This window comes from Lissotriton helveticus, chromosome 3_1 (genome assembly GCF_964261635.1).
Source record: "Lissotriton helveticus chromosome 3_1, aLisHel1.1, whole genome shotgun sequence".
NCBI lineage: Eukaryota > Metazoa > Chordata > Amphibia > Caudata > Salamandridae > Lissotriton > Lissotriton helveticus.
This window is the reverse complement of record NC_136061.1, coordinates 1,192,558,769-1,192,581,052: the sequence shown is the minus strand read 5'-3', so window position 1 is coordinate 1,192,581,052 and position 22,284 is coordinate 1,192,558,769. Positions and strand designations below refer to the sequence as shown.

At 44.8% G+C, this 22,284-nt stretch overlaps 1 protein-coding gene across 1 annotated transcript in view; it reads right to left on the bottom strand.

The window, feature by feature from the left end:
- The window catches only part of CLMP (CXADR like cell adhesion molecule), a 357,508-nt gene that overhangs the window by 44,758 nt on the left and 290,466 nt on the right, over positions 1–22,284 (bottom strand). The window contains exons 4-6 of the mRNA XM_078681828.1: positions 22,053–22,220; positions 21,853–21,969; positions 11,385–11,526 (exon numbers count right to left, since the gene is read on the bottom strand). Coding sequence (XP_078537954.1) covers positions 11,385–11,526; positions 21,853–21,969; positions 22,053–22,220 — 427 coding nt within the window. The remainder of the gene's footprint in view (positions 1–11,384; positions 11,527–21,852; positions 21,970–22,052; positions 22,221–22,284) is intronic.

The window sequence follows — 22,284 nt, the reverse complement described above, 5'->3', positions numbered from 1 at the left end:
ACTCAGGGCTAGATGTAGGTAATTCATATTTACCGACTCTTAAATACCGAATTTTACCGATTCAGTATTTAAGAGTCGGTAAATATGAAGGGGGGAGATGTAGGTATTTCCAGATGTTAAAATACCGAATCGTGAGAATTCGGTATTTACCGATTCGGTAAATACCGAATCGGTATTCCCTATTGATTCCTATGGGCTGTGAAGCCCATAGGAATCAATGGGAAATACCGATTCGGTAATTACCGAATCGGTAAATACCAAATTTTGCAAAGGTGCAGGGGGTGTCACTTTGACACCCTCTGGCACCACAAAAATAGGCATGTGCGCCATGTGGCACACAGACATGCCCTAAGGGCATGTCTGTCTGTCACATGGCTAGGTGTGCATGCACACCTGAATTCGGTATTTTAACACCCAATTGGATTGGGTGTTAAAATACCGAATTTGTAGGGCCTTTCGGACTCAGAAGAGTCCCACCTACATCTGGGATTTACCGAATCGGTAAAAATACTGATTCAGTATTTTACAGAATCGGTAAATTTACCGAATCGGTAAATTTACCGATTCTGTAAAATAATGCCCCTACATACCAATTATTAAATACCGCTCGGTAACGGCTGAAAATACCGATTTTCGGCCGTTACCGACCGACCTACATCTGGCCCCTAGCCCTTAAGCTTACTACAGCTTAGGGTATGCAAGGTGCATAAAAGAATAATTTCTCAAACATCAACTAGGAAAGCTGCCATCTATCCTGCACCTTCCACCATGGCAGAGGGGGCAAGCTTCAACCAACTGTCGTCTATGCAGAAATGGAACGGAGGACATAGCTCACTTGATCTGTACCTGTTTGCACCTAAGCAAGAAAAGCCAAGACTATTTAAATCAGAATGTAATGCCCGCGGGATCCAAACACGACAGCAAGTAGTGATAGCGTGCTACAACTCCAGGGACCCGCAGCTGAACTGCAAACTAGTGAAGTACTTAACCATGTTAGACATCAAAATGGAAGAAGCAAGTGCACTCTACTCTCATTGCCAGTTGAAAAGAAAGAATTATGCAACTAAAAGCCAATCAGACCAAGATGACTATTAGCCTCTTAATATTTAAACTCTAATTGAAAATTTGTATGCACTACTTATTTATATAAATTCGATTTTATGAAATTTGAATTTTATAAACACATTTTGTAAACGGTTTTTTATTAACTATATACAATTAAGGTTACATATACTATATAAATTAATGGTAATTGGACTTAGTGTGTAAACCACAAGTGTCTGACTTGTAAGATAAGGCCGCTGCTACTCATCTAGGGTAAAAGACACTCTGAGACAACCATTGTGCGCAGGTGACCTGTGACAGAAGAGACTCTGCATAATTGGTGTTCACCTGAGACACTCCTTATAATATGAGTGGAAATTCATAGTGGAGGTCTGTAGTACTTACTGAGATCTATGCTATTTTCACTGTATTATACCTTAAAGATAAAATCTAGCTAAAGTACAGTTTTGCTGCACTCACGCTTATAGGGTCCAGCAAACTACCAATCTAGGGTAAAACATGTATACTGAGGTTGAATTTTCAGTTTCTAATAACCCACATCAACATTTATGAGATTTCAGGATTCGTCATCTTTCTCTGGCTCAGCTCATAATCAGATTCTGGGCCTTTGTCCCCATACTGCACAAAGTTAATGATGCTGCTTCTGAACAGAGGATTGAAAGGCCTCCCCACAGGTGATTGGCTCAGTTCCTGGGAAAAGAAGGGGTGGAGTGGAAATCTGCATCTTATCATTTGCTTGCCACACTGTACGTGGGCTGGCTCACTGGAACAAAGGAGGGAGCCCCGAACTCTGTAGGCAGCATGGGAGAGGCTCATTTGTGAAGTTTGGGAGTGAAGGGATCAGGCAACTGTGTCAGCTAGGGGCGGAGTCACGGTCTTCGTGTGAGCTCTTACCAGAGAAAACTTGGAATCACCATTTTGGATTGTCCCAGATTGTTGTGCAGGAGTGGATTGGTCAGGGATACCTGGCCCCTAAAACGTTCAATCACCACTTAAAAAACCCATGCACAACAGAGAGAAAATTCAGAGGACCCTGGACCTTGGAGCTACAGCAGCAAAAGGATGCCTAGCTGGAAGAAGGAACCACTTTATGCCCTGCAAAGATGGGCTAAGGCCATTGACTCCAGCTGAACCCCCAGGACTAGGATAGGTCTCTCCAATGCCAGAGGTACTGCCCCGCTAATGCTCCCTGAAGACCAGTTGGTGGAAAGGACCAGCTAGGAGACTTTCAGTTTTTCCCCATGAACCTCTGTGAACTAGACCTTGACTCTGCTATGGACCCAGAGGTTCCCTGCATGACAGCCAGGAGGACATGGAGCCTGTGGAGTGTGAAAGGGAGGGTGTTCTGCTTCCTGGATTTGGAGGGGCTGTGGAAAACACCCCCCAAGCAGAAAAGAGAGTCAGAAGCACAGACAGAGGGTGGGTCGGTTGCAGAGAAGTATACACACATCAGCTCTCCATGCAAAACGCCATTTAGAACACAAGAGGCCTACCATGAATCCTCAGGGTGGCGAGGCCTGGTCTCCAGGAGAAAAACAAGTCACAGATGAGGAAAATCAGACGAGTGCAGCCAGAGATATGCCCGTTTGAAGATTTGGCTTTTAAAATACCAGGAAACCTTGAAAACCTCGCGCATGGCACTCCACTGTAATTTCTTAAAATACCACGGGGGGGGGGGGAGAAGGGAGGGGGGGCTGGCTCGCGGGTCGGCACATCTTTGTTAATTAATTTCCTAAGGAAAGGAGGTATGCGTCCTTATCTGTGCCTTTCTGAGGAAGTCTCCTTTGCCTCATTCTGGGGGGCTCTTTGATGTGTCTCTCCATGTACTTGTGCTTGATTATTTTCTCTCATAGTAGTGTGATTTCCCTCCTCTCTCTTTCTGAAACCTCCCTTTTCTCTTGCTCTGTGTATTCGTGAGTGACAATTTCTCTGTTTCTATGAGCAATCATTGGTCTTAGTAAGTTAGCCCATGGCCCTAACGCAATTAAGGTACATAGGAATCCCATCTTATTGGTAGGAAAAAACAACTATAATTTGCTTGAAAAAGGTACCTCAGATACCTAGGTCTTGTTGTCACTGAACCTGCTCTGCTATCGATTGCCAGGCTTTTTCCTAGACTGGTTCTCCATCTAGACAGGAGAGAGGGATGAATCATCCGTCTCTCCATACATACCTCTAGTGGGGTTGACGTGAGGAGACTTTACTCTTCATGGCTGGGTGTTTCCCTGCTCTCTTTCTCTGGGGTGGGGAGGTCCTTGAATCTCTCAAAGGGAGAGACGCCATTCTCCAGCCTGCTCTGGTACACTCTTATCTTGCTCTCTGTCTTTTCTGAGTCCTTAGTCTCGTTCCCATTCTCATGCAACTCAGCAGGAATCCCTTTTCTAGCTTTTACTCTGGCTGAGTAAAACTCTCCACCTGGAAGAGTCTGTGGCACACTGACACACACCGACACACACACACACAAACACTGACACACACACACAACTTTTTACTCACATGAGTGTACCGTCTTAATGTCTTCAAAATACTCCATTTGCCACTGGAACAGACAGCCGTTTTCCAGTCACAATACCCACATCTGTGAGACCTGGCCCAACACAGGTACAGTGTAATTGGCAGCACAGGGTCCAATCAAACCCGGTTTTGCTAATCACACTCAAAGTGTGATACTGGCCTTTTCTATTGGTTATTGCACCAATAGGTAGTGCACCATTAGAGAGGCATGAGGCCTACTTGAAGGCCTAACGAAGATCAAACAGAGCACTGTCTGTGAGCTTTGTAAGTGTACCAACTGCTTATGACAGCCTGGACAAGTAATCTCAGGCCAAATCGTGTAGTTTGTGTATGGTTTTAATACCGTCAGTTCGAGAGTCTGATGCAGCGTCAGATTCTCGGACCACAGAGGGAAAAATGAAGGAAGCTATGCACAAATGCCCCAATAGTCGTGTTGCCAATGCATATCGAAAGAACAAGTTGCTTCATTGCTAATGTTTGTTGTGCTTCTGTGTCCTCATATTGTGATTTCTTTACAGAATACCACTGGTACAAAATCTACCCATGCTTGTCAAAATGGGGCAAATATTCTTTCAATAAATGTGGGCGCTGGGACTGCTGCCTAAAAGAGGAGGAAAACTATCAGTCAGTGGAAATGTCGTTAGTGGGCCATGAATGATTAAGGTAATTCTGAAAAGGACATCATGCCTGTTTCTCAAGGGGTCTGTCACCATAACCTTAGAAAACTGTCATGTTGGTTATTCAGCCAGAAACAGTGATGGAGCATCCACCCCAAAATGGGTGAGTGAGGATGGAGCCAGATAAACTTCCTTTCTGCATGCATGGCAGCAAGGGTGTTGTAAATAGTAGACCTATCAACTCATACAATGCCACTGTGTGTCGCACGGTATTGGCTCTCTTCACGGGGTCACCCAGTGAGGCGCCAATATCACAGGGTGTGCACACAATTAGCTGACAACCCCTACAAAAAAGCAGTGGCGGGCATTCCATTAAGGCAGAGGAGCGCTGCCCCCTGCCACCACCAGTACATAAAACAATAATAAAATGGATTTTAAACCTGTTTTATTATCATTTTATTTTAATCTCCTGGACCCGCCCTCAGGACTCCGATGAGTCTTGGAGGCGGGTCAAGCGGATTACACTGCTGGTGGGGTAGTGGTGGGTACTCCCTTCACAAATGTGAGTAAATTACCCAGGCAAATAACCTAAACCAACTAACACATGAAAAAGTAAATCAGTACATATTTAGAAAATGACACTACAACATTGCATGTATATCTAAAGATACAAATTTAATAACATAATATTTGATAAAATTGATGCATAATTATACAAAAAGGATAAAAAGATTTTTTAGTAGCATATAACCATATGCATATTTTCAAACAGGTAAATAGATCATTTAATATAAAGAGTTAGATGGTTTCCTGCTTTTTTGTCAACGCGTTTCGACACTTTTGTGCCTTCCTCAGGACTGTACCATCACACTGTAAAAGATTTTAAAAGAACGATTTTACAATATTGAATTACTGTGTACATAACAATTAGTGTCTGGAGAGTAATTATGCAGGTAAGAGAAAACTTAGCCTTAGACTAAATGCAGAGAGTTGTCACTATATGTGCTAAGTCTTTAACAAATAAGCAGTAGATAACGCTAGTGTCACCGTGTTATTTTTTAGAGCGCCCGACTTTTATGACATCTCGCAGCTATCAACGAAGCGGGACCGGGATAATGAAAGTCCATTCTGGTAAATAAACGGCTGCCAAAAGACTAAATAAATTAAGCTTAAAAAATAAATATGCATAGCTTGCAACAAAGTAAAACAGAAAATATACTTTTTCATGTGTTAGTTGGTTTAGGTTATTTGCCTGGGTAATTTACTCACATTTGTTCTATGCCCTGACCCAGGAAATTTATCCGTATCAGGGGGTCCTTTGTTACTTCACATTAGGGTACTCCCTTCACTACGCATGAGATGTTAAACGAATGCGGTTATGATGCCACGATGCTTCGATTCTACAGTTTACAACAATAAGTTGGACCCACAACGCTCCGGCCCAGCAAAATTACTTCATCAAAGAAAGCATGAAAACATCTCTTTGAGTTTCGGGACCATCAACTAAGAAAACATACTTACTGTCTATAAGATATTTGCCTTAATGCTTGCACAACCACGCTGAGAAAGAAATTTACAGGCAAACTCCTTAGACGAAGCATCAGATTAGACAAAAAAAACAGTGACTAACCTGCCCTGAAGAAGTCCGTTTGGACGAAACGCGTAGGCACTGGCTACAACATTGCTTTTATGAAGATAACATTTTGAACAGAATAAAAGACCTAACTACTCAACTATTGAAGACTCCTAACTTACTTGGATGGAATGGTTGAAATGTTGTAATTATATGGTGTTTTTTCATGATTATTGTTTCATTAGCTACTATGCGATAAAGAAATAGATCACCTCCATACATTTGTAGAGTGCTGGACATTGTGTTAGATTGCGCATGAGATGTTTGTCTGGCTGTCTCAGGCCTGCCAAACCCCTCATGCGCAGTGAAGCTCCCTCCCCCCCAGCTGAATTGCTGGGGCTGAAGAAAGCAGGCACAGGCTCCCTGTCTGCCTGGGAGCGCAAGTTGCCGATGCTCAGGACAATCATGAAGCTGCTCTCATGCAAGAGCTGCTTCAGGATTGGCAGCATGGCAGGCTGGGAGCCTGTGCCCTGCCCCAGAGCCAGAATCAGGAAGACCCGAATGTGCAGGAGATGGCGGCGGCAGCATTAAGGTAAGTTTCCCCCCTTCCAAATCCTCCCCACCTCCCTCCTCCGTCCGGCTCGCTCCCCTTTTTGACAGGGGATGGGCTGCTACTGCAAAAAAGCAGGTTTCAAGCTAATTGTTTGGAGGCTCTGTGCAGCCGATGTCCATTAAGGAGGTCCTCCCCAGAGCACTGGCTGAAGCATCAGATGAATTGTTTTTCAGTCCGTGTGGGAGGTGGCGAGGCAGTCAGTTGCAGTGCCTCAAGCCCACCCCCTCCTCACACAGTGAATTTTAAGTCACAAGTTGGCAGGTCTTAAATAGGGTGGGGATATTGCTGGAGGTAAATGGGTCGTAAATTGTTTGTTGGAGGTTTCTCCACTACAGACCACCTCAACAGCAGAAGCGGAGCGCTGTCACCGGCATTTGTATTGTGGGTAGGAAGTTGGGCCGCCATATTGGGGCTGCTGCCTTGCAGCGCGCCACCTGACTCAGCGCTCTAGTTCTCCGTGTGGAGAACGAGGAGACTGTACTTAAAGCTCGCTGCCCCCGCGCAGCGGTGACGCGCGCCTGAGTCAAGCCAGAGTCCTGCCCGTCTGCGCCCGTCAGCGTCCCGGCGGCGTTTCGGTCAGCGGGTGGGGCTCTGCTAGTCCAGCATGTGCATAGCTGGCGCACCTATTCTGCGCTACACGTTCGTGGAGCTGTGCTCTCTAAATCATCGGGAGAGCCGCTGTTGCTCTGTCTTCCCCGGCCGCCACAGGGGCAAGTTTCGCTGCCCTTGTTGTGGCTGGCATCCCAACCGGGCACTGTCATCTGCCCCTATTAGTAACATAGCTGGCGCAGAGTATTCCTGCATGCTGCTAAACACCAGATCGGCGTGCAGTCATGCGCAAGACATCTTCGAGCTACTCGATACAGAGAAGCCACTCTGTTTAATGTTGACCGAGACTTGGTGGGGAGAGGCCTCTAATCCTGACGTGGCGATGGCAATCCCGCCTGACTATAACATCTTCAGGAAGGACAGAGTCAAGGGAAGGGGCGGAGGGGTCGCACTGGTGGTGAAGAAGGGCACGTTGTGTACCATCTTGCCTACGGAGGACATCCGCGGCTCAGAATCGCTTGCTTTTTCAATCACGCTAGCGCCACACCAATCAGTGAAGGGACTTTTGGTCTATCGACCTCCTGGTCCGCCCGGAACTTTCTTTACAGATCTTGACTCGGTGTTGCTGGGCCTGGCCTTGAGAGCAGAACACTGTATAGTAGCGGGGGATTTTAACTTTCGGATGGATGATCCGTCTGACCCAGCTGCTATAAAGCTGTCCGAGGCCATGGTCCCGCTGGGTCTTATCCCTTACTTGCAGGGGCCGACTCACGTTAAGGGGCATACTCTTGACCAGGTCTTCTCTACATCTCCTTTGGTGGTGAAAGAGACTCTCCCGGTCCTGTGGTCTGACCATTGGCTTGCCAAATTTGCAATCAGTGGCATTGCCAGGTCGTCTATCTCTGTCCCACAGCAACGGGGACGAGTGTTTAGAGCATTCAACAGAGTGACCCCTGAGATGCTGGCTCAGGCTGCTTCGGATCATCCCTGTCTTCTCTCCGGTGAGCTGGAGAGAGATTTGGAGTCCCTGCAGGCATGGCTCTCCGACAGGCTTAATGACCTGGCCCCGGTGTTGCCCCCCCGCTTGACACCAAAGCGGGTCTCGGCCCCTTGGTTTACCTCTGCACTGTGGGCTAAGCAGCAGCAGTGTAAGGTAGCCGAAAGGGCCTGGCGGGCACACTATGATAGCACGGACAGGCTGGCCTACAAGGCTGTGGTCAAGGCTTACCACCGGGATATCCGCCTTGGAAAAAAAGCCTATCTTGCGGGGAGAATTGAAGCGGCCTCTAATTCCAGCAAGGAGATCTTTACCATTGTTAGAGAATGTATTTCTCCTCGGACCATCACATCGGTAGAGGTGCCCTTAGAATCCTGGGCGGCGGACCTTGCTTGTTTTTTTACAAGCAAGATAAAACTGATACAGGACTCTTTTCCATCGGGAGCACCTGTTAGGCCTTGTACATCTGAGGCCGGTATGCTCCCTCCGTCCTCGCAGGGCGTCATATTGGCTGCGTTTCCATCTTTGTCAGCCCCAGCCTCCCTAGCGCTTATGGGCAATTTGAAATCTGGGTCTCCACTGGACCCTTGCCCAGCCAAGCTTTTGGGTAAGTTGGCGGAAGTAATCAATCCACTGGCAAACCCTCTTCTGAATCTCTCGTTGAGTCAGGGAGTGGTTCTGCCAGTCTGGAAGCAGGCAATGGTCATCCCGCTGCTTAAAAAACCGGGTCTTGACCCGAAGGTCCCAGCCAACTATAGGCCGATTTCTTTGTTGCCGGCTCTCGTAAAAATTTTGGAGAAGCACGTTCAGTCGGTGCTCTCCAACTTTTTGGAGACCCACGAGATCTTACATGACTCCCAGTCTGGCTTCCGCTCAAATCGTAGCACCGAGACCGCGCTCCTTGAGGTTTCTGAAACTATCAAAGGGGTGCTGGACACCGGGGGCAAAGTCATGTTGGTGTTGTTGGACTTGTCGGCGGCTTTTGACACCGTCCCCCACGATGGCCTTCTCGCAAGACTCTATGAGATTGGCCTTCGGGGGACGGTGCTCAGCTGGTTTTCGTCCTTTCTAGCTGGCCGCCGGCAAACGGTCTGGACATCGCCTGACACCGCCGTGATGCCGCCTTTGGGAGTCGGGGTCCCGCAGGGCTCTATATTGAGCCCGACCCTCTTTAACATCTTTATGACCCCTTTGGCGGCGGTGGCGGAGTCGTTTGGTGCCCGTTCGTATGCCGACGACACCCAGCTCCTCTTTTCTTGTGAGAGAGGGGCAGACTTTGACGGAGAGAGTATCCGGAATTGCCTTGGGGCTGTGTTCACATGGTTCCAACTGAACAGCTCAAGTGCAATTCCGATAAGTCCGAGGTACTCTTCTTCGGGGGCGACACGGAGCCCAGCTGGCAGGCCTGGTGGCCCATCGATATGTTCCCTCCGTCCGGTTCTTCCCCTATGGCTAAGAACTTGGGGGTTAAGATGGACAAGGGGCTGACGATGAAAGCCCAGATCCTTGGGGTGACCGGCACCTGTTTCGGTCTATTAAAGATGCTGCGGAGGTTTTTGCCTCTTTTGTCAGAGGAGCATAGGAGGCTGCAGGCTCTGATAGGCTCCAGGTTGGATTATGCCAACATTCTTTACCTGGGCCTACCAGAGTACCTGTTGCAGCGGCTCCAAGTTGCGCAGAATGCGGTGGCCAGGGCCATTTTTGGTCTAAACAGACGTGCTAGCGTCTCGGGTCTTTTGTTGACGCTGCACTGGCTACCCATCCGCAAACGGATCGCCTTTAAGGCGATGACTTTGGCCTACAAGGCTCTCCACGCTGTGGGAGCAAAGCATCTCCAAAAGAGACTGGCCTTTTACCATCCGGCTCGCTCCCTGAGGTCAGAGTCTTTACTCCTGGCGGTTGTCCCCCGAGTTAAGAGAGCGCGCCTGGGCGGCCGTTCTTTTAGCCTGCTAGCTCCACAGATGTGGAACTCGCTTCCGCTCCCACTTCGGGGGGTTACTAGTCTTTTTGACTTCAGGAGAGGTCTTAAAACCTGGTTGTTCACCCAGTAGGCCCCCCAGCTGTCCCTTTTTCTTTTTACTTGTCTGTTCTGTACTCTTTTTACTGTGTTATGTTATCACGAACTAGTTCTCCTTACCTAAAGCGCCGGGACACTCTTTTTGAGTAACCGTTGCGCTATACAAAAGAATAAATAACATAACATAACATAACATAACATCAGGCAGATTGTCTTTCCTTTTTCGGTTCCACTTTCAGTGCAGGTCTTTGAAATGGTATGTTGATTAATTGATCTTTTTGCCACAAAACATACCTTCATTGTGGAAGGGGTAGAGAAAAAATGCTGAGTATTGAACCTCATAACAGCTTTTTAAAAGACAGTGCTGCTCAGACACTGCACAACTACATGCAGCATACATAGTAACAGCTTACTGTTCCACTGAGGAAGGAACACTTTGGGTACCTTTAACAACACATTTCTGGACAATGCTTCCAAACCTGATGGTAGAATATAAAATCTAAAGATGGCGATTACTTGTGGGCATTGTGGGCTTACAGGATTATTCATGAGGCATATAGACAGAATCTATGGTCAGCACTGAAAAACATGTTCATATATACTTTTCCAAGTATAATCACTCCAGGGCGGAACACAGGACACCATGTGAGCCTAGAATGTGTTCCTGCTGCAAAACAAAATGAATTTGATCACATAGTGGACCCGGCAGTAAGCCTGCTAGGTAGGTTTGTGACAACAAATGCTTCTGGCACTGGAGACATTGTCCCTGACATTGATTTGTAGTTGTGACTTTAGAGTTATTGGTGCTCGTGGTAAAATAACGTCACTAATGATGACAGGATGAAGGTGCCCAGGAGCAGTGGTGATTACTGAGTAGTGCATCCGGGATGATGCATTGGGTCTCTGGCATAGTTCTTCGGGATCTCGACCTTTAGGGCAACTATGAACCGTCTCAGATGGCAGGTGATGCTGGAACCACTTACATGTGCATAAAACAAGATTTACATTGTGAAACACATGGGCATCCCCAATGCTTGTCTTTTTGCTTTCTAGTTGCTTCATTTCTTTTCTTCGACTGTCCTTTTAAGTCTTGGTCCATTTACAAATTTGTATCATTCTTTCTCTAGTCTGTCTCAACGCCCTCTTCACTGTCTCTTGATTTTGGGAATTTTCAATATTTAAGAATCATTGTTGGAAGAGTTGTCACATGAAGTAAGTCCTTTGTTAAGAAACTCTTAAAATCATGGCTTTTCTAACTTTTGGTTGATCTTGGCCAAGTCACCTACCTCATATGTCTAGCACTGGAAAACCTTGCTGGGTAGCTATGCGCTTTACAAACCTATAGCATAACATAACATCAAGAATGTTGATGCCTATATATGTTCCCTGCTTTCCATTATCCCTCTGTTTTCTCTCACCGTCCTCACCCAGTCACTCACCTAATTTCATTGGGCGGTTCTTCTTCTTCATACTTCTTTGTTTCTTTCCTACGCAAGGTTAGGCACACCGCAATGAAAATCAGGAAGACCCCAACGAGAACGCTGCATACTGCACCCACAATGACTCCAATGCTGTGGGCGACTGCGTGCCAGATGTCAGCATGGGGTGCGGAGAGGCAGAGATAGAAAAAGAGAGAACAGAGAGAGCGTGTTGGGGTATAATGGAGAGAAATGAAAAAAACAACAACAAAGAAGGCCAGAAAATAAACAAAGAGAGGCAGAGAGACACATAAACAGAGAGAATGAGAATAGAGAGTGGGGAAAAGAGAAAGTAACGAAAACCAGGCATAGATAGAATGACAGAGAAGACAGAGAGAAACACAGAGGAAAGTGAGAGAGAAAGAAAGAGAAGAGAGAGAAAGAGAAGTTATTATACAAACATCAAGCAAGTCAACATGAGTAATTATTGAAGAATGGAAATGCAAACTAAAAATAATTTTGTCCTAACAGACTTTTTGTGCACATGAATGACAATGAGAGAAAGCAACTAATAAAAAATGGAGCATACCAATTGTGTCCTTGATAATATGTTCATTTAGGGTAGAAACGAAACATGATGCATTTAGGATGAATAAAGTTCCCCAGGTCAAATGGGGGCACCTGCATTTTAAAGAATCAGTGTATACTTTGGCTGCTTCTTTTAGACCTAATGTGTTAACACTTACCAAGCTTGAGTTATGACATAAACCAGATATGTTGCAAACCTACAAGCAGGCTGGGTTTCAAAAACACAGAACAGTACACCCACCACCCTCCTGCAGAACAATTCAGAAGTCACTATTTAATCGACACTCAGAGAGAATTAAACAGATGTGCCGGTGTGGTAATAATTCAGCGTGAATATAGGTTTATTAGGCTTTATCAAAGTAACCTGCAATATGCTATATTTTGTGTATTCTAATACCATGAGGCTTATTGTTGATGCAAGCATGAGTGAAATTGTGTGATTGTAAAAGATAAGACTATCGAACCTTGCATAAATTAGTATGACCAAAAGCTGTTCTAAAGGCCTTCTTGAGTGACGAATAAGCCATAGAAAAGGCCCAGCCTCCAGCCCGGAACCTCTGCAGTTTGGAACAATCACCGTTTAAGAGTGTGACGAGAACAAGTTGTGAGCGAGGGGGTGGAGCTCGAACATGAAATTCAGGAAGGAGGTGGGTATACAGAGCACTGCAATCTTCACTCTGTGAAGGGTCTTCAGAAGCTGTTTCCGAGCACCAAGTTACAGGTTGTTACCGCTGTTAAGTCCCGATGTGGCAATCAGGGCTGGTGCTTCGGTAAGGCCTTGGCCAACAACTACCTTAAGGCACCACCACAAATGGCGACAAAAGTGTACCTCATGACCACAAATACCAATGTAACTGGTGCTCGCAAACTACAAAACATAATTTTAGCCAGAGGTTTAGAAAAGGATTCTATTGGAGGTGGTTAAATTAGGCCAAGCTATCATTATTTGGTTGGAAAATTTAGCTACATGAAAAGAAACCAGTTATTTACTGTAATTGTGTTTTTTGCAGCGTGAAACGGTTGCGGATTAACACACTTTGCATAATCCCACCATCCAGTGGTTGCGCCCAGAAGTGTTAAGAAGTCTTTTTTGTTGTTGTTTGTAGTTTGGGTCGACATAGGTGGATTCCCTATGATGTCGACAATAATCCCACATTACCCACGTACGTGCTCATCATTTTAGATTAAAAAAATTCTTGGCCTTTTCCACAAACCTCATGCTAAAGGGAGGCGGGAAGGGTCGCATGTGAATCTAGATGAGTTTCAGGCCGCAAAACCATAATACCAGGCAAGCACCTGATTTCTTTTGCAGCACAAAATCTCTTCTAGAGACACTTGTTTTCCCCCTTTTATGTAGCGGTGCAGTGCGGTGTTGCTTGTGTTGTGGTGGTTAGCAGGAGAAGGAGGGAAGCAAACATTCTCCCTAGCACTGCCAGTCTCACTGTAACTTATTTGCGTGAGTGTAATCAGGGGCGGCTCTAGGCTCATGGCGGCCCTGTGCAGGGAACCTAGGTAGGGGCCCGGAAGAGGGGTTCGGGCGGGGCGGAGCGCGGAGGCCAGTGAAGAGGGGGGAGGGGGTTCAGGGTGTTTGGAAGTGGAACAGAGCCGGAGGCCGCCAAATCCCTGCCAGGGGCCGCCATGCAAATATGTATCCATCCTCAGAGGATTATTATATTAAGGATATATATTGACGGGGTGGCCTCTGGGGTTTGGTGGCCCTGTGCAGGTGCACAGCTTGCACATGCCTAAGGCTGCCCCTGGTATAATCCCATGCAGTAGTGTTTAGTAAAAGTATGCTGTGAAGACTATGTGACGGCCTTGCATATCTCCTGAATGAAAACGTTAGTTAAAAAGGTTATCGAGCTCCCTTTTTCCTGGAGGAGTGTGCCTTTGATTTGTCCATGAAAGGTCTGTTCGCTAGTGAAAAACATAGATGGATCATTTGTACAATTCACCTAGAAATAGTACGGCTTGTGGTAGGGGAGCTTTGAAAGTCTTCCCTTGAGGAAGTTCACTGCATTCGACCATCTCAATTCCTTGCTCACCTTGTCTGATACAACCACTAGATCCTCCCATGTTCCTGGTCCCTGGTCCCATTGATTGTGTAACCATTCCTGTTTCAGTCTCATGTGAAGTCTGGCATCGGGAATGAGGTGGATGCAGGAGGTCATCATCCCAAAAAGCTTCATCACCTTCCTCACCTTCCTCACCTTCCTCACCATCAGAGCTTTTGATGTCTGGTAGAGGGGAATTTAAGCGAGTATTTCCTAAACCTTCCGTATTGTCAGGTAAGCTCTTGCCAACTGCGAATTGTGGTCTGCTCCCAGAAACGATTTCCTGGTTTGTGGGATTTGGGAAAATTTTTCCCAATTCACTGTGAATCCCAGCATGTGCAGAAGTGACACTACCCGTGTCACATTCTTCTGACGAAGTTGCAATGTGTCTGCCTTCACCAGCCAATCAGCAAGATATGGGTAGAATGTATTCCTTGTCTTCTGAGGTGTGTGGCTACCACAGCCAGTGTCTTAATGCAGACTCTTGGCACAGACTTTAATCCAAACCGTAGGATCTTGAAATGGTAGTGTTTCTTTTCCAGTAGAAATCTGAGATACTTTCTATGTGCTATGTGAATGAGAATATTGAAGCAGGCATTCTTGAGATCTATGGTTGCTAAGTAGTCCCCTTCATCTACCAAAAGCATTATATCTTGCAATGTATTAATTTGAAATCTTTTGGTCTTTATATACTTATTCACGAAACACAAGTCTAAGAAAGGGTGCATGGTTAGGAGATGCGTAGCCATGCATGTCTCTTCTTGACTGTCCCTGTAGTCAGCTGCCTACTTGCTGTATCAGCAGCATCAAAGGCTGACTTTAGGCATGAATTTGAAATGTTCACCCCCCCTTCAATAATGTTCATTTTGCTCTTTTATGGTATTCCTCTGGAAGATGTGGCATAGGGTCTTACATGTCTTTCCAGTCCTCGTGATCATGTCTATTTAGGAACACATTGGAATTGGTAATGCACCGCTACGGGGGTCCCGTAGATGCTGGAGACATTGCACTTTTCCTTGCTGTAGAGTCAATCAGTGAGTCCTGTTCTTCATGCCCTTGCGTACATTTTGGGTCCTTTGCTGAGGCTCTGTAATTTTTCTATATCCGTAATGTAACCACCTTAGATGTTGTTGATTTAGCGAAAACCTCCTTGCCCTGTTTTATAATGCTGGGGAGCGTGGGAGGCTATTGGTTCCTCTTATACAATTGTGTGAGTGTCTCAAGGAGAAAACATGTCTCCTTCTTTTCCACCTTCTCCACTCCAAAGGCCTCAGCTTCTTTCTTTGCTACAAGGTGGTATGTTGAGATTTCATTGGGGGGAGAAGGCCTCAAAGGATAGGACACTACCTCCTCCAAGGGTGAGTGAGTATCAATGTCCTCCCACAGTATTTACCTCTGTGGCTCCTCTATCCCTAGATACTCAAGGTCTTCATCAAAGCTACTTTCCTCCTCTTCTCCTCCCTCTGTCCTGACCCTCTTCGTGTATCTCTTCCTCTTCTAAGGGGTCCTGCAAGTTTAATTTTAGGCCTGTCAGTTGAGGCTCACTAAAGGGAGTCATGGATCCCTTGCAGACCTTCTACTTCCTTATAAGATTCTCTATTTTGACCTCCATGGCCCTTTTCTTTTTCTTGACGTCACAGAGGTCGGAAGACTTAGACTTGACCTGAGCCTTTTCCTTCTTAGTCACCCGTTCCTCCTTCCGTTTTCGTACTCAATTGTCCTCAGAGGTCAAAGTATTGCCTTTCAAGATCGCCTTACTGGTGAATTTCCTTTCTCTGCAGGATTGGAAGTGTTCAGCGCTCCTTCAAATGTTAGTTTCCTTGGTGTCAAGGGCTTTGACTTCAGTGAATCTGGGGCATAGCTCTAAGAACCAGTTTCCGTCGTCTTGAGCGTATGTTTGATTGCCTTGTCTTTTGACGGATTAGGCTGTTTTCGGGCATGTGACACTGTGGGCTTAGGGGCTTTATGATGAGCCATTATGACTTCTGAAAAATCTTGTACTGTGTATTGGTGTTCCCCCTGGCCACCTTCGCCTCTACGTCATCCTCGTCAGAGAAATCCCCTTCTGTGCTTCTCCAACTCTGACATTCCCACCATGTCTGTGTTTGCTAAATGTGCCTGCAGAATCTTTTCCCTGTGGACTAGTATTTTAGGTTTAAAAAACAAGCAGACACACAGTCCTCTGTCTTATGGTCCTGGGTTAAACAGAACATGCAAAGTGGATGTTCATCATTTAAGGCAAACTTTCTGTGGCAATTCAGGCAAAATTTGAAGAGTTAATTTTAGGTAGAAGGTGGAGATGTGTATCCCTTAATTCAGAAATTATTGAGAAGGGTAAAATCCTTATTGTTTAGTTTCATGATTTTATTTTCCTTTGTTACACCTCGTAACATTGAGAAAAGAAGCCGAAAACAGCTGACACATGGTAAAAGTATAAAAAGCGACGGGGCTGAAACAGCTATGGATGATTGTTAAGTCAAAAAGAAGGAAAAAAGGGAAAGGTGTAAAAGAAATCAGTGGGAGGCTGCACCAAGGACACGGAAAAGTTCCTAATGCCAAACTATAAAGAAGTGGTAAAATAAACAAGGTGAAAGTAAAAAAGTGAAAAGTGCAAATAAGATGACACAGTGAAAAGAATAACAGAAAGATGGAGATGGCCGGTGGAAAGCACACCTGTACTATTATACATACATGTTATATATGTGATTATATGGGATATTATTGCTATATCTATCTGGCATTATGACCTTTATACATTTGTGTGTGTCTTTCTCCCACAACCTATCTTTTCATCCTGCATAATATTGCATTTTTGATGACAAATTTAAACACATAGCTGATTATACTGTGCATATTTTCCATACCCTTATCTTTGTTTTCCATTTTTCCTACATTTTCTCTACATCTATCTTTCTCTACCTTTGTCCTTTCCTCTCCTCTTTCTGTCCCCGTTGTCTTTGCCCGTTTCTCAACCCTCCTTGAATCTGCACATCCACTACTAAATGTTTCTCGTACACCAATGGGTAACACTCAGCCTTGAGAAAGCCCTCGGCTAATCGGCCACCGGGCGAAACACGTGTTGGCAGTTTTTCTGTTTCTTTTCTAAATATTACGAGGTGTAACAAAGGAAAATAGAATCAAGAAACTAAACAATAAGGAACTATTTCTGGATTAAGGGGTACAAACCTCCACCGTCTACCTAAAATAACTCTTTACAATGGCTTTTGGATGTAGCCATTTGTGAGGCATGTACCAGCAACATATTGGGTCACTACAAGCATAGCATGAATCCCAGATTAACCAACACCCTCGCCTTCCTACAACTTTGAAGTGTGCTCATGCTCTACAATGGTGTAGAGGAACTTCGGGGATCCAACTTTAACAGCAAAACATTCTCCAAATGTAGATCCATCCTGACAAAAATCCAGAACAAATCTCTCTCCAGCGCCGAGCATTGATCTCTGATCCTGCGATCTCTTTTGAAGGCTACTCGAGTTCTCTTCAACGACTTCTTTCAAAAATAAAAGTCGGGAGACTTCTGATGCACCTCCATACCCTAGGGAGTAAATAAATAATCTAAAATGGTGGGCACCTATGGGAGCATTGCAGGATTATGGTTGACATCATAGGGACTCCATCCATGTCAACCCCAGCCACACAAAAAACATCTGTACCCTTGCAGATGGATGTGGGATTGTGCAAAGCATGTGAATATAGAAGAGATGCTACGAAAAGGTAGGATTTTTGTACATTTGTTTTGTCAAGCTGTTTGATGCAAAGCCACTGAAATGGTCGACCTTTAAATGGCTAAGTGACAGATTTAGACTATGGCGGTCAGGGTACTCCGTCACAAAAGCTAACACAAAAAATGACCCTGGCTGTTAACATTAGACGTAAAAATGAGCAATCACTCTATTGTGACTTTAAAAAATACTCCTCTGCAGAAAATGAAATGGTAATAGAAAACAATAAATGCTCATTCTCGCTGTAGAAACTGCTATTTAGGGAGACAAATACGTTTTTGACTACAAAACTGCCAGTTTAACAAACGTAGGTGGAGACTGCTCGAGGATTTTGGCCCCACTGGCAGCTTTTTTGTACAATGCTGCTATGCGGAGAAATTGAAGCTAAAATGCAAAGTCAGGCCTCAGGAGACCACTGCTCAGGAACACTGTTCAGTTTGAGACGAGCGTGTGGGCCTAGCATCTCCCCCCCCCCCTGAGCCTGCTTTTCCCTTAGGCATAGAGGACCCTTGACGCTTTGAAGGACACAGTTGCACATGTACCAATTACACTACTGCGGTTACACACTGCTTAAACTGTGAAAAATAAATACATTCAGAGGGATACGTTTTTCTCAGAAGCAAGCCGTCTGTAAAGCCAAATTACAGGTCTACCGAACACTGGGGCATATTATCAAGGGGGTTTATCTCCGCTTTTTTGGCTTCAAAAGCCAAGAAAGCGGAGATAAAATTATCTCCCTATTACCTAGCTGTCGCTAACACCAGTTAGCGACAGCTAGTAGGAGATAGTGACCATCTTGGGCCCCGCTTTGCATGTCAGTGAAATTTATCACTAATGACTTGCAAAGTGGGCATGCGAAGATGTTAGCGACTGAAAACAGTCGCTAACATCGCTATCTCCTATTACCAACTTTTGGAGATATTCGCGCTAAGCGCAAATATCTCCAAAAGCTAACACCTGCCCCTGAGCAGTTCTTAGCCATGTTATCCAATGGTAGGTGGATAACATGGCTAAGAGCATTAGCTCGGTAATGCATGAATATCGCTGACTTTTCAGCGATATTCATGCATTGCGGCCGATTTTTATCGCTTTTGCGATAAACCTTATTATTAGCAAGGTTTATCTGCGATAATTTCTGACGATGCTTAGCATTAAAAAATTCGTTACTAAGCATCGTTAGCGATAAATATCGCTTAACGTTGGTAATATGCCCCACTGTGACTGTCTGGTCTTGATTCCACCTCATACATCTCCCTTCCACCCTCCCTACACTTCTGACTTTTGACGCTCTTTTGTAAGTTATTTTACATCCCTGCTTTCTCCCTTTGTCACTGCTTTCCTATCATTCACTTCCTTTTCTGCCTTTCTCGCTTTTTCTCTGGGTCAAAATCTGATGATGAAAAAAATTCCTGGGGCCACATGCATCATTGTTGCCGTTTGCGATTCCTTAATTGCGAAAATTAAGGAATCGCAATTAAGGAATCGCAAATGGCAATGCATCAAAAAATCGCAATTTTTTTTGCGATTCCTTATTTTTCCTAAATTGCGATTCACAATTTGCGAATCGCAATTAAGGAATCCCTTTACATTGATTCCTATGGGCCTAGAGGCCCACAGGAATGAATGTGAAGGCATTCTCATTTTGCGATTCGCAATTAAGGAATCGCAAAATGAGAATGCAATTTCAAAGGTGCAGGGGGGGGGTCCAACGGACCCCCCCCCTGCACCCCTGAAATGTACCTTAAAGTGCTTTTTTCACACACACATGCCCAAAAGGCATGTGAGTGTTTAAAATGAAACTTTCAAAAATGCACTTTTGTGCATTTTTGAAAGTTTTCTAAAATTACCATGAAGGTTAACTTCATGGTAATTTACCACTTCTAATTTGCGAATTCGCAATTTAAAAAAAATCATGCATTGCATTTAAGAAATCGCAAAATTGCGATTTTTTAAATGCAATCGCAATTTAAGAAATCGCAAAAAATTGCGATTTCTTAAATTGCTAAAATGGCAAAAAGCTTCATGCATCCCAAAAAAGGGATTTGCATTCGCAAATGGCCGAATTTTGCGATTCGCACCGTTTGCGAATGCAAAAACCCTTGATGCATGTGGGCCCTGGTCCCTAAAAAATAAGTGTCTGTGTTGACCACCTGCAGCCATTGGCACAAATTAAACACTGCAGTTAGGCTCCTGTTGTGTACTAGTTGTGTAACTACTTTGGTGGAGATAAATTGCAGAGCCAGTGGCAAGAGGGAACGGATAACTGTTGTTTGTCGATAGGATGACCACATGCTGTAACATTAATACTCAGAGTACAGAAATAGCACACGCTCCAAGAGGGCCACAGGACATGAATAAAGGACTTGTCTAATGCTGCGAGTGTGCCAGCAGAGATGCATGGATGGTCTAATGATACGGATGCTGATTCACAAAAATGCCAGAAAGTGGCAGGATACATTGTTTTACGTCCAATGATATTACAAGGTTACCCAGTATGCCAACTGCTTTATCCTATTTAGTGTTGAGAGGTCTGACCAAGAGCAAGGAGGGAAAACTGCATAAAATAAACATAGTCTGTAGAATCCGTTGTGCAGTCTGTTCCTGCTGCTGCTTTGAGTGCTCTTTAGAACAGAGGTAGCAAGGGATAGAAAAATCAGGATAGTTTGTGTTACCCCTCAAAATCACCAATTGATTCATCTGCAATCAATATATGAGGTGCTAGGGTGCTACAGGGTTCAGTACATCATCAGACATGGTTCAGAAAGGCCAAGGAGGTACCTGTACTCTTCATGTGGTCACAAAGGACTGCAAAAGGGCCTATGATGACTTTTGGGAATTTCTGTTGAGGTCCAGCATAGCAATGGACGCAGCAACAAGATGAGAATTGCAATTTCAGTTGTTGCCGAAGTCCAGTATAGGTGTCATGGATATGACATCTTTCAGTGCCTATGCACACTGCAGGACTGTGACTCAAGCTTTACCAACCTGCCAACATTAGCGTTCTAAGCACATGGGCAGATGCCATGCAGTTTCAAACAGATATTTAAACTCCTCAAATGCAATGTAACTGAAATCTGAGCTTGTCCTGGAAGTATCTTGATGGGTTTGTTTTTGATTGGCCTCCACAGTTTTAAGTTTCAATAATTGCACCCTTACTCCACCTAGAGATTTAAGCCTGCAACCTCTATGATACCACATTTTCCCAAGCACCAATTGCTTGGTTCTTCTGTTTCCGGTCTGTTTTTTGTTAGTCTGTTTCTGCACATCACAAGTGTCCTTTCTTGTGCTTGCTACCTAGGTTATTATTTCAGTTCCAATCCTGGATCCAAATGAGTGGCTTGAAATTGCGGTAATCCTGGTTTTGTTCAGAGTCTAAAACTTCAATCTTAGAAATTTTATGTGCGCATTTCTCTTCTTTCTACAAAATGTCCATCTGCAGACTCTTTAGTTCTGTGGTTCAACTTCTGAATCCAAGAAGGCATTATGCATATTTAAAACTTTACAAAAAGGACTAGAAAAACTATTTTTTTTAAACCAGCCCTAAACGTCTCCCGGTGGATCTCCTCCAGTAGACCAAACCCACCTCTAGGACCAAACATCCTGACTGTAATTATCAGTCAAGAGTATAGCTCGCTCTCTGTGGAGTTAGGGAAATTCCATATATTTACCCTAAAGTCTGCTAGATACCTACAGTATAAGAGCACATAACAGTAGCAGTTGTTCACAAGATGCCCAGTAGTGTATGTATTGTATAGTGCACAAGAGGCATGTCATTGTTGCCCAGTATTCATTAATGAATGTTGGAAAGTGAATTCCAATAATGCCTGCTTTCCAAAACTTTGAATATGGTCATCTTCATAAAGTATAGGTCAAGATGCTGGAAAGCAGAAAACTACACTATTTCTATATCCACGGATACATCGTGGCTTACCATGACATGCACTTGGTGAACCATGGATGCGCATGCATTTGACTGAAATAAATTAGTGTCTAAGGAAAAAAATTACTTATTGAAAATAAACTGAAAAGAATCTCCAAGTGAGGATATGTTCACATGTATTTCCTTTCTTACATGCTTGTAAAAGACGCAAAGTGGATACTCACCCTGCACCATCACATGCACGTCACAAGTGCCTTGGCCTGCTTCGTTGCTTACCAAGCAACGGTAGGATCCATTGTCTGTACTGCTCAGGTTCTGCAGCACCACATGTCCCTCTGACCCTGAAGAAGAACAGAGAAACAGTTCAATTATGGTAAAGGAAGGGATGCTGTAGGGGGTTGACATTCAGCACAGGACCACTCACCAAGCCGAGATGTTGGTGGGAGAGGCCCTAGCTTCCCGCCTGTGTCACTGATTCGTTGCCACTGGTACACAATTGGTTCTGTGCCCGCAGCAGACTTGCAGTTTAAGCTTAGATTTTCTCCCACGGAGAGATCGCCCTCAGTCCAACACTTGGGCTCTGACGGTTTAACTGAAGGAAGAGAAGACATATGGTCCATGTCTAGGTTCACAAAACTGCATAGTATCCAGTAATA